This window comes from Ranitomeya imitator, chromosome 8 (genome assembly GCF_032444005.1).
Source record: "Ranitomeya imitator isolate aRanImi1 chromosome 8, aRanImi1.pri, whole genome shotgun sequence".
Classification (NCBI taxonomy): Eukaryota; Metazoa; Chordata; class Amphibia; order Anura; family Dendrobatidae; genus Ranitomeya; species Ranitomeya imitator.
The window spans coordinates 122992336-123006083 of NC_091289.1; the positions used below are offsets into that span (position 1 = coordinate 122992336).

General features: G+C 42.7%; 1 protein-coding gene across 2 annotated transcripts in view; it reads right to left on the reverse strand.

Annotated features, from left to right (window-relative positions):
* Nucleotides 1-13748, reverse strand: part of NR5A2 (nuclear receptor subfamily 5 group A member 2) — a 256864-nt gene that overhangs the window by 45784 nt on the left and 197332 nt on the right. For both annotated transcript variants that reach the window (XM_069737334.1, XM_069737333.1), the window contains exon 6: nt 368-515. In XM_069737334.1, the coding sequence (XP_069593435.1) occupies nt 368-515 (148 nt within the window). The remainder of the gene's footprint in view (nt 1-367; nt 516-13748) is intronic.

Here is a 13748-nt window from a genome sequence, read left to right on the forward strand (position 1 = left end):
AAGCCTAAGACTTATTTCACTATATTTACTCTGAACCCTACCAAAATGACAATATTCTCCTTCTGCTTTTCCAGTGTCCTCCTCTCTTTCTACTTCTGCTAGAATCACCGTTTGTGCATTAGATTATATTCAGACTACTGTTGGGTTACGTTCCCTTAGGTTAAAAATCTTTGTTTGTTAATGTGCAGAATAGAATGGTCAGCTACATTATTTGATTGGTAAGAAAACCAGAAGAATGGCTCCATCATACATCACATCCATCATAGGTCAGCTTCTGCCTTCTTATGATGGTTTTAGTGTCATGTTCACAAATAACTGCTGGTTAGAATTCATCTATTAAAACAACCCTGAATGGTCATCTACTTACCAAGGCTGAAGAGCACCAGGAATTTCAGACAAACAAACTCTCTTAAGTCAAACTGCAGTGATCGAAGCTTGGCCACCAGATCTTGTGCATGGCTCATGAGGTTGTTTAATGTGGTACCAGCCTGTGTGACAATAACAGAGTAATCCACCTGAAAGAGATTAGAACATCATATAGCCATAATATAGCAGACGTTTCAGAAATCTGCATCGATTCCAACTACATCGCACCAATAAAAACCTAGTACTGAGATGTGCAAAATGGAAATAATCTGTGAAAGATTGTGATGTCATTTTTGATGATAGTTATTATTTACCAGTGTGTGGAATACAAGCTGACAACCGCATAAAGGCTAGAAAAAACTGTAAATCTGGTATCTGATTGTTTTGTATTGTTTATTGTATTGGGGGCCATATCTTCACATCCAGGACTCTTTGGGTTTTCTTATGCTGAATATACAATAGTTCTTACTGACTTTAGCACCTGATGACATTTGTATGCACCCAAGTTCCAATGTTTTCCGGCATAGCTGAGTCACATGGCCTTATTTACGTGTCAAAGATTTTGCTTTTTGATTGCAATTTTTCATTGAAGACTGCTTCTGGCTAGACTTCTCCGAACAGTAGAGAAGTGTTTCTGGGTATCACTGGTTCCTGCCAGTATTAAGCCAATTTTAAAGGGAATTAGGCATGACGTGTCTTTTATCTGCTGCACTAAGTTTCCTTGGCCAACAGTTGTGTTTATAAAGCTCAATGTTTCCAATGTCTTGGTGCTTATTTAGAAGAGCTTGAGCTGCACATATTGAAACCCCCATTTACTTTTAAATCTTTGCTTGGGTGAGAACTTGCTGATGCAGTATAACTACCTTGTGTGTTATTGCTCTGTTCAATTTTAGTATGGTGTATGACCTGTGACAAGACTCTGTTTTCCACAAACTCATCTTTATAACATAATTTGTCTGTTTCTCAACTAGTTTTAAGCCCTCAAAGATGTTTGAGTGAAAGGTTTTAGTCACTAGTTTTTTATTGATGGCCTATCCGACCGGTGGTAGTGTGAAAACCAGCACCCCAATTGATCAGCTGTAATGTTCTCTGTTCTCAGAGATGCTATGCTTCAAAAGCATCCAAGAGCTTCCAACCACCGCCGGCACTGGGAACAACTGATCTGCAAGGTGCCGAGTGTCTCACCTTCACTGATCAGATATTGATGGCTTATTCCAAGAGTAGGCCATCAATAAAAAGTTTTGACCAAACCATTTCATGATGGTGGTGGTGGTATAATACTACCAAATACCTGACTTTGTTTAAGCATATCTAAAAGAGTTGATGCTTTGATGACATTTTAAAGGGAAAGGATGATCGCACCAAAAATAGATTTAAATTAGATTTTACTTTTGTTCTATCACTTCACTAAACTGGTAACACTCCCATTTCTGAAGGCATTCTTTGCACCATTTTTTTTCCACACAAGCCTAAAAGATACATACATATACAGTATATATATATATATATATATATATATAGTAAGGAGGCTAATGGCCACGTAATCAATGGGAGGTATGTGCACAGGGATGGCTGCTCCTTGTGATGTAACCTGGAGTATTTTTCTTCAGTGCACGTAAGCACTAGGATGTTGTTTAGTGCACCTGGGTCTGGGTTGCGGGTAGCTAGGAGATATGGGCGGGTCTGGCTACCCACATACCTCACCTGTGGGTGTGGCTACAGCCTACATAATGGAGGCTGTTGTTTGGCACATTGTCTGTGTCTTGGGAGGGAGAAGCCCTCCTGTGTGTGTGGCTCCAGACAGAGCCTGCGTGCTAGACATTGCCCCAGCCTGTGTGCCCACAGGCCTGGATGAGCAGAACCCGGCTAAGGACATTTTGTGTTGTTTTGCCGGCTCTAAAGGCCGTTAACCTTTTGTTGTTGCTTAGGGATTTATGGAGCAAATAAATCCACACGGACGTTTTAAAGAAACGTGCCTCCTGTCTTCCTCCTGCCGCACCCGAGTACGATCTCTACAATATGTATACATATATATATACACACACAGCATATGTATGACGCACTCCAAGGGTTGACAATGCACAGTACAGTACTTTTTCATTTGTTCTAGAAACCCATATCATTTTACACCACAACATTTTGTCTCATTAATTACCCCAATCCTAATATACTCCGGAGACGCCATGCAAGTAGCAAATAACCATAAACAACGAGTACACTGAATATCTGCAGCCGCAGCAATATCATTTTTTGTATCTCCCTTCCTCTCTCACCTGTCAGTCAGCCAGACCAAGTTAGATGAATTTTTTATATGTATTGATGGCTAATTTCCATAATTATGTGCGCCATCCTCCCCCTCAGCTTCAATGGGGATATCTAGAGACTGTATTGCAAGGATTTGCAATTAAAAACAGTGAGCAATCTTATTAATAGTTTTATTTTTAGATGGTGGAAAATCTGAGGCTTGGAGTTGTAGAACTTCCTGGCCAGCCCGGACTAAATCGCATCCATAATCTATCCTATCGCAGAATGCATAGTTTCAGGCAGTGTTCCCACAAATATATCAGATTTACCTGTTTTGAACTGTAGCATGGAATAAATCTAGATCGCAGCATTAGTTGGTACCCAGTATCATGCTGTTGCCCTTTTCTATATGTTGTGGTGTCCATGTCGGTGGTACTCAACCATTCCCTTTGTATGTTTGCTTTGCTATCCTCTTTGGGAAAGTAAATACAGCAGCCGAGTAAAGAATGAATAGCCACGCTCTGGTATAATGCATTAGAGGTATGTCTCGCTGCCTTTTGCCCATGGTCTGGACTTCCTGTACAACTGCACTTAACACTAATGCCAGTTACTAATGCCCAAATGTCACTGGTGACAATGACGATCACCATGAAAGACACATGCAGCATTCAATATCGGAGAGATGAAAGGTGTATTCTTACTTATGTGCCATTAACATGACACCAGAAAATAGTTGTTGATAATGCCAGCTAAGTATTCTTTAATACATGTGTATAAGGGCTCGTGCAGCATCCCGTATTTTTGGTCCGAGTGTGATCTGAAGAAATATATGAATGCACTCAATGTTATTCTATAAGGCCATGTACATGATTTTTGTCTCAGAAAGAGTCTGTCCTAGAAAAAAATTGCAGCATGCACTATTTGCACCCGACATGCAGATCGCATTCAGCAATGTAAGTCAATGAGAAAGTGGGAATAAAAGCAGACTGCACTCGGATGACATCGGAGTGTGGTCTTATTTTCACAGACAGAATGGAGAAGAGGGAGATTTAATTTTCCATCTTCTTGCAGCGCCCCAGAGTCCTGGTCGTTGCAGTAATGTCGTTCTTCCACTAGGGGGAGCGATGTTACGTCCGATGGCACCAAAGGAGTTCACCCTGCCAGGTATCACAGCCACACACACACTTCACACGCCGGCCACCAGGGGGAGCAAAAGGTTCTATCTATTAGGCCACTCCTCACATTTGGGTAAAACTGGTGGTTGGTTAGGAAGTTAGGGTGTCAGTTGAGTGGAGTAGGAGGAGAGAAGAGGAGAGGAGAGCTCCTGGCTGGGGACCGACGAGGAAAGGTCTCCAGGTCGAGCTGGCTGGGGTGATCCCTGGTCAGATGCAGACAGTAGTCTGAGGAGAAAGGAAAGAAGGGCACGGAGCTGCGCCTGCAACCCACGCGGCAGCCTCCTAAGAAAGGACACGAGAGGAAGTGTGCTGTAGCGAGTGAGCACAGAAGTCAGAGCAACAGGAGTGAAACAACAGCGGGAGACCAGCTAGAAGCAGGCTGCCTCCCTCTGAGCGCAGATCCGGAGGCCGGAAAACCGAGGGAGTAATAGACTCTACGCTTTGCTTCAGAGACCGGCAGGGCAGTCGATTCCAAGTTGGCTGTCCGACCTAAACACCTAAGCAGACAAGGTGGCAACGCGGAGGAGGGGCGTCTCTAGGGTCCCTATAAAATAGCCTCAGGCCACCATCGTCATATGTGTGATGTCCTATCCATCTGGGGGACAGAGAGAGAGAGAAGTAACAAGAGTGAGGACCCTATGGTAGCTAATGCAAATAGGGACCTACTACGTTACTGTGCGCAAGGGGAAGGCTACTGATTTTCACCTGGATAAGGTGACTCTGGAATTGCCATCAGACCGGCCAGACTCTGCCTACCCTGTCATCCGGCACTCACGACTGTGGATGCTGAAGCCTTCAGTAAAGGTAAAGAGACTGCACCCATTGTGTCCTCGTTATTTGCCGCGCCTTACATCATACACCATCACCATCTACACTTCTGGGAAGCCCTGGGGATATACTTCACCTGTGGGAAGGTACACCATCTAGCTGCCATTCCATCACCCCAGCGGACCCCTAAGCAGCGTCGGTCATCCTGACCGAATACCACAGGTGGCGTCACGAACACTACCGTTATCTACGAACTCTGCCTTTTATTGGGCGCCCCTCATAGGGCCCCAGTCTGGGTCGGGCCACCGTGACATCCCCGCTGAGGGAACTGAAGGACCCGGTACCGAGTACCCCATTGCCCTTACGTGGGGGCGATCCATTCTCATCTAAGAAAATCGGATCACACGCTGATCAAACTCTGATCAGAGTATGATTAGCATAATCCGACAGAGAGTAAATACAGTCCTGTGACTATAGTCTGGTGCCCTGCAAAGTCAGCCGTCACAAATGTGTGTGAACTCTGATGGTGTGAGAAGTCAGCTCTTCAGCCATTCTTACAGACAGACAGACAGACATTGTGAAGTCTAAAGGGTAGCAGCTCCCGCAGGACAATTACCCCTGGGATTGGGAGGTGCTGGCAATGAAGGAGGCCAGCCAGTGCCTTCGCTGTGGTTGCTGTTGGGACTCCAATAAAATTTCTGCAGCTGCGTGGGACGTAATGTCATGAGCGGTTCAAAAAGTGTCAAAATGCCAGACGACATCAGTCTGGGATCAGAGATGAGATGTCTTAATACGATCCTTAATTGTCAGCTGTGGGAAGAGAGCTGAGGTACTTTCCCGTAAGCCTGAGGTGCCATGGATACCAATGTCCAGGCTGAGAGAAGTTTTCGGGTATGTGCACATGTTGCGGATTTTGCTGCGAATCTGCAGCGGATTGGCAGCTGCGGATTCGCAGCAGTTTTCCATGAGTTTACAGTGCCATGTAAACCTATGGAAAACAAAATCCACAGTGCACATGCTGCAGAAAAAAGCGCGCGGAAACACTGATATGTTTATTCTGCAGCATGTCAATTCTTTGTGCGGATTCCGCAGCGGTTTACACGTGCTCCATAATAGGAATCTGCAGGTGTAAAACTGCAGGTGAAATCCAGACAAAACCCGCAGAAAAACCGTGGCAATCCCGCAGTAAATCCGCAGTGCGGATTTCCTGCGGATTTACCAAAATCAGTGAGGAAAAATCAGCACACCTTTCAACAACGTGTGCACCTACCCTTAGGGTATCAAAAAATACATGAAAGACAAAACACAGGAAGAATTAAAAACACTTAAAAATTGCAAGCATGCAACATAAACCTATACAAATATCATGCACTGATATGGGGGCAATCATAACCCACAAGAATATCCCCCAAAAGCAATGAGTGCAATATTGCTCGCAAAATGAAATCAATCTGAACCACAGTATGCAATCAATTAATATACATAACTATGTCACTATCACAGTACCATATGGGCCCAGAAAAAGATATATCACACTGGCACAAAGTGTGTGCCTAGTCCAGGGCACTAAAAGAGAAAAGTCAATTGGACATGTGGAGAGTAATAAGAGGAAAGGGGACTAATATAAAAAAGCCTAATCTTCAAACCAATATACCCTCATACCCTGCAGACTGTGAGCCTTCACGGGCAGGGTCCTTCCTCCTTATGTACCTGTGTGCCTTGTTTTTTGCTCATGTTTAATGTATTTGTGTATATTTGCCCCGTATTCACATGTAAAGCGCCATGGAATAAATGGCGCTATAAAAATGTATAATAATAATAATACCAACAGTCCAAGGGTTCAGATTGGAGCCATGTAAGCAGTGGGGGAAGAGATGTGGGATAGGTTCCCACACGTATCGCCGCACAAGTTGCGGCTTCCACAGGGAAAGAATAGCATGCTGTGTTGTATGTCCCACAAGTATATATACATATTTGTGACAATTCAAAGGTATTCACCTGTGTAGGAGACCTCTGGTGATCAAGCACATGGAACGCTGTAAAGCCGCGGCCATCTTGCCCATGTCCATAGCCATGGTTTTACAATAAAGTTGTGTGAGAGTAGCACTGTGCATGCGCTAAGGAAAATTCCAACGCACGCGTACAGCGTACAGCTCATAGGAGCCCAATGAGCTGTACGTGTGCGTCGGAATTTTTTTGATACCTACCAATAAAGTATTATATTTTTTATACATTGAGGTGTTCCCGTATATGTGGGCAATTATCTTTTTCTTGTTCTTTGTTATGTCTATCCCCAAAGGCCCGTGGCGAATCCTCTTGTCTTGATTTGTGGTGCCCTCCACCCTTTCTAATATTAAGCATAGTGGATGGGATTTCAAGAAATCCCATGTCCATTTGTCCATTATGCGTGCACCGATACCTGCGGCTTACCTACGGAGACGGACATGCGGTGTGTCTTTCCAGACCGCGTCTCTGCAAGATAAATTTCACCTGTACAATCCGCACGATTCAATGAACACATGCAGATTCCCCTGCGTTCAATAGCCGGTAGCGCTTTGGACACAGCGGACATGTGCTGCATCCAAAACACTGCCAATTACTGTACCCATAATGCACGTATAGTGGTATATGCAAAAGGAGTAAGGAGAGCTACTACACATCGCCGGAAAAGAGTTGAGCTCATCACACCGTAAAGGGCTGTTGGCTGAGTGTACTGAATAACTGTGGAGAGCTGTAATCATCATCATCATCAACAACTGCTCCAGTAAGGCTGCCGTCACACTATCAGTATTTGGTCAGTATTTTACATCAGTATTTGTAAGCCAAAACCAGGAGTGGAACAATCAGAGGAAAAGTATAATAGAAACATATGCACCACTTCTACATTTATCACCCACTCCTGGTTTTGGCTTACAAATACTGATGAAAAATACTGACCAAATACTGATAGTGTGACGGCAGCCTAAAAGCGAGTTTTTTCCTGTTGCACCTGAGGTCTGGGCATTGCTTACTGACACAGGCTAATCCTGCATCCCTTCCACAACTTTCCCCTTTTTTATTCTGCTGAGGACAGCCCACCGGCCAGTGAGACTACTGTTGACATTGGCTGCCATTATAACCCGACTCGGTGGAGGCCGGCCCAGACAGTAAACTGAAAATGTCATAAGTATTTTTTACGTATTAAAGTTAATAAATGTGACCTAAACAACATCTCAATTAGTGACCAAATACATATTTCTTGTAAATTTACTCTGTAAACGGTAGGAGAATAAAGCAATGTTTTTGGGTATGCATGCAAGCTTTAGTAGGCAAAATGGTTGTCTCCTCAGCCAAATCTGTTTCTATATGGACAAAACAGCAGAAAAAAACAAGATTATAAGAGTCGTTCCTTTTAGCATACATGCACATGCACTGATGCCAACTTTTTTTTCTGGACAGCTTGTCAAAAAATAACACTCAAAAAATATATTTTTATGGACACATTGAAAAGCCATAATAAATCAATATGATTGAGTGAGACATCTATACCGCCCAATCATGTATAAACTGTAAAGTGATGATACTTACAGTCAAAATAATCTGTTTTAAGCATCAAGAAAATCACATATACTTTAAATATTTTTTTTACAGACAAGGCAAAAAATGTTCTTATTTTTACAGACTGTCCGGGAATTTTTAAATGGTCGCCAAACCTGCGCACTGTTTTTGAAGCAGATGACACTTCAAGAAAATGCTGGTAACGTTTTTCCAAAATAATCTTTTCTTGTCATCATTTTTGAGAGTCTTTTTTTAAATCTATTTTTTTTTTTTTTAAATTCAAGCGGAAAACGCCAGAAGAATGAATCGGTCACTTTTTTTTTTAGCCAATTCATGGCTTTCAAAGCCTGAAACAGTTAAAATAAGTTAAAAAAGGCGGAACATGTGCACAGCAAGTCGTTTTGATATTGCTGTGCACAAGTTCATTGTTTTTAACGCTCACTTATCATTTTTGCAAGCATAATCCCACTGAAAATGATGCTGAGTGCACATATCCGAAAACATAGTCGTCTGATCATGCTACTGGGAAATCATTGCATTTTTTTTATCCTGAAAAGTCACATTCCTATAAAAGGTGATTTAAAAGTAAAACTTATAAAAATAGAAGTTCCTATCATAAAAGAATATGTATGTAAAATATTTATGGAGCCGTTTCTCAGAACATGATATACTTGAGTCAAAGCAGTAAACCTGGGGCGGACATTTCTCTGGATCTTATTCCTCTAATAAAACACTAGTTAGTCCATGCCCAGCTGATGATGGCAGCGCTTGTCATAGAAAGCTTTGTTAAAACCAGCTAGGAGAGAGGTATTTGCCCACCCTTGGACTTCCCAACCATTCTTGCATCATACTCGCAAGTGTGACCCCGGCCTAACGCTGATCACAAACTAATAGTATTTGTATCAATTGTGTAACTATCCGTCTGATCAACTGTTCGTGTAGAAGAAGAAGGACATGTATGTCCATCTTTTACTACACAGGGCTAGTGGCTTGTAATATATTGAATGTATTCTACCAAGAGTGAGCCGCAGCCGGGTTTTTTTTAGCAAACAAAACATTAGTACAGTTTGCTTCCACATAGGATTGACCTCTAACCCATGAAGTATGCCATGAACCTATTGGGGGTTAACTCTTTGTCTCATTATACATGCCTCTGTCATTAAATTACTTTGGAGTTGGACCGCCCTTTCACCCTATAAACACCTCAAAGTCAATAAGGTCGCCCAAAGTTCTGCCTGTGAAATGTAAGCATGGAAGCAGGTGACAAGTTCAGAGCTGGTGACAGCTGTGACAATGTGCACCTGCTCTCGTGCTGTATATGGGTCCAGAAATAGACATTGTAGGTCAGTTCTTATCTTATATTGGCTCCGGTGTTTGTCAGCGAGTGTGCACACCATTGCGTCTCTCCATTTCACCACACTGGGGCTGATTTGTTACTGGTGCAAGTTCAATACTATGGGGCTCAACTATTATTGCTTTTGCGCCAAGTATTTGGAGTAAAATGTGACTTTTTGAGGTGGTTTAATGCATGTGGCAAATTTTAATTCATTTTAAACATTCTTTTTCATCTGAAAAATTGGACGTGCTTTCGTTTTTAAGATGTCTTTAGATAGATCTCTTGGAAAAAGGAGAGGAAAAAATAAAAATGAAAATTTGTCGCGGCGGGAAACGGTTCAAAATTCTCATGACGATGCTATGCATGCATTTAAATACAGAGCAACTCTTAAAAAGGCCGGTTTCATATGTCCTGATATTTCCGGTACCAGAAAAAATGGTAAAGGAGATGTCTCTGTGTGTAATACTTGCGGCACATGGGTGGCAACCGTGTGCCACATTAGTACCACACGCACCGGCGCCCGACAAGCGGCGGTACAGTAAGCGCTGTTCCCAAGCGCCGGGTCCTGAAGGCGGCTCTCATCATTCTCCCCTGCTCTGCTGGCGATCAGCACAAGCAGGGAAGAATGATGAGAATTACAGAATAGACCAAAGTTTGGACACACCTTCTCATTTAAAGATTTTTCTGTATTTTCATGACTATGAAAATTGTACATTCACACTGAAGGCATCAAAACTATGAATTAACAAATGTGGAATTATATACTTGACAAAAAATTGTGAAACAACTGAAATTATGTCTTATATTCTAAGTTCTTCAAAGTAGCCACCTTTTGCTTTGATGACTGCTTTGCACACTCTTGGCATTCTCTTGATGAGCTTCAAGAGGTAGTCACCGGGAATGGTTTTCACTTCATAGGTGTGCCCTGTCAGGTTTAATAAGTGGGATTTCTGCCTTATAAATGGGGTTGGGATCATCAGTTGTGTTTTGCAGAAGTCTGGTGGATACACAGCTGATAGTCCTAATGAATAGATTGTTAGAATTTGCATTTTTGCAAGAAAAAAGCAGCCAAGTAAAGAAAAACTAATGGCCATCATTACTTTAAGAAATGAAGGCCAGTCAGTCTGAAAAATTGGGAAAACTTTGAAAGTGTCCCCAAGTGCAGTGGCAAAAACCATCAAGTGCTACAAAGAAACTGGTTCACATGAGGACCGCCCCAGGAAAGGAAGACCAAGAGTCACCTCTGCTTCTGAGGATAAGTTTATCCGAGTCACCAGCCTCAGAAATCGCAGGTTAACAGCAGCTCAGATTAGAGACCAGGTCAATGCCACACAGAGTTCTAGCAGCAGACACATCTCTACAACTGTTAAGAGGAGACTTTGTGCAGCAGGCTTTCATGGTAAAATAGCTGCTAGGTAACCACTGCTAAGGACAGGCAACAAGCAGAAGAGACTTATTTGGGCTAAAGAACACAAGGAATGGAAATGAGACCAGTGGAAATCTGTGCTTTGGTCTGATGAGTCCAAATTTGAGATCTTTGGTTCCAACCACTGTGTCTTTGTGCGACGCAGAAAAGGTGAACGGATGGACTCTAGATGCTTGGTTCCCACTGTGAAGCATGGAGGAGGAGGTGTGATGGTGTGGGGGTGCTTTGCTGGTGACACTGTTGGGGATTTATTCAAAATTGAAGGCATACTCAACCAGCATGGCTACCACAGCATCTTGCAGCGGCATGCTATTCCATCCGGTTTGCGTTTAGTTGGACCATCATTTATTATTCAACAGGACAATGACCCCAAATACACCTCCAGGCTGTGCAAGGGCTATTTGACCAAGAAGGAGAGTGATGGGGTGCTACGCCAGATACAGTCACCAGACCTGAACCCAATCGAGATGGTTTGGGGTGAGCTGGACCGCAGAGTGAAGGCAAAAGGGCCAACAAGTGCTAAGCATCTCTGGGAACTCCTTCAATATTGTTGGAAGAACATTCCCGGTGACTACCTCTTGAAGCTCAAAAACGTATCTTTATTCTGCCATGGTAAAATACAACGTTTCGGCCAGGTTGGCCTTTGTCAAGTGACACTTGACAAAGGCCAACCTGGCCGAAACGTTGTATTTTACCATGGCAGAATAAAGATACGTTTTGGATTTTCATCACCTGGTATGGATGCTGCTTTTCTTCTTTTCTTATACGTTTGTGTCCGATTGGATCCTTGGACCTTGGAGCGTGCATCCGTTGTCTGAGTGCTGATGGTTTACCCTGCTATATACCTCTTGAAGCTCATCAAGAGAATGCAAAGAATGTGCAAAAGCAGTCATCAAAGCAAAAGGTGGCTACTTTGAAGAACCTAGAATATAAGACATAATTTCAGTTGTTTTGCAATTTTTTGCTAAGTATATTATTCCACATGTGTTAATTCATAGTTTTGATGCCTTCAGTGTGAATGGACAATTTTCATAGTCATGAAAATACAGAAAAATCTTTAAGAGAAGGTGTGGCCAAACTTTTGGTCTGTACTGTATATTCAAGTGATAACAATGAGAGCAGGCGGCGGCTGATGGGACTATTACTCCCATAAATAACTAAAAGAAAAAAAAAACAGCGTGGGTTCCTCTGTATTTTTGATCACCAGCTAGGCAAAACTCACAGCTGGGGGCTGCAACCCTCAGCTGCCAGCGTTAGCAAGGCTGGTTATCAAGAATAGAGGGGTCCTCACATTGTTTTATTTTCAATTATTTAAATAATTGAAAAAAAAAACGGCATTGGATCCCCCCATTTTTGACAACCAGCTAAATTTGACAGCTGGGGTCTGGTATTCTCAGACTGGTAAGGGGCCATGGATATTGACCCCCTCCAGCCTAAAAATAGCAGCCCACAACCTCCCAGAAAAGACACATCAATTAGATGCACCAATTCTGGAACTTTGCCTGGCTCTTCCCACTTGCCCTGTAGCGGTGGCAAATGGGGTTCCTATTTGTGGGGTTGATATCACCTTTATATTGTCAGGTGACATCAAGTCCCCAGTAATGGAGAGGCATCTATAATACACATATCCATTACTAATCCTATAATTATATGGTAAATAAAGACACAGCCAGTATAAAGTCCTTTATTAGAAATAAAACAAAACGCACTGTTTCATTTTTATTTAATAATAACAAACGCACCTAACACCTAATTCCACTGAATCCCTTGTCTCCTGTAATAAATAAAAAATAAAAAACAACAATATCTCCACCTGTCCACTGTAATCCATGTTTGGGGGATAAATAGTTTTCAACCTGGATGGTGTCAAGATGCAACCGTCAAGGCTGAGAATCACTGGGGAATGAGCTCAGCATCATTGACCAGCGGTGACATCATTAAGGATACTGCCGGTCAGTGAGGCTGCGTGGGGAAAAAGTCGCTGATGAGGTTCACTGCAGTTCAAGCTCAGTGACTTCACTGTCACGGTGAGAAATTCTCTTGGCACCGTCCAGGACTTTTTTCTGGCTGTGTCTTCATTTACCATATAACTATAGGATTAGTAAGGTGTCTTTTAGATGCCTCTCCATTACTAAGCCGTGGGCTTGATATCACCTATACAAAGTGACATCAAGCCCACAAATATAAACCCATTTGCCATGCCATTTAAAAAAAAAAATTATTTAATAATAAAAAAACAGCTTGAGGACCCCTCTATTCTTGATAACCAACGTTGCTGAAACTGACAGCTGAGGGTTGCAGCCCCCAGCTGTGAGTTTTTCCTGGCTGGTTATCAAAAATACGGGGGAATCTATACTGTTTTCTTTAATTTCTTTATGGTGCAGGCGGTGGGTGAAGAATATTCCCATCAGCTGCTCCTGCTCTCACTGTTAGGCTGCCGTCACACTTGCAGTATTTGGTCAGTATTTTACATCAGTATTTGTAAGCCAAAACCAGGAGTTGAACAATTAGACGAAAAGTATAATAGAAACATATGCACCACTTCTGCATTTATTACTTATGCATTTATCGTTTTGGCTTACAAATACTGATGTAAAATACTGACCAAATACTGCAAGCCTTATTAGCGGAGTAATAGTACCATCAGCTCTCATTGTTATCACTTGAATATAACTCTCATCATTCTCCCCTGCTCGCGCTGATTACCAGCAGCAGGGAAGAATGATGAGAGCCGTCTTCAGCACCTGGTGCCGGAGAACAGCGCTTACTGTAGCGCTGCTTCTCAGGCGTCGGGACATGTCACATGATGACATGTGTGTCATCTGTTTCCACGTGTTTTGCGGCTCCTTGTCGGTAAAAATGGACATGTCTACGTGTGGGTCACAAGGACACACGG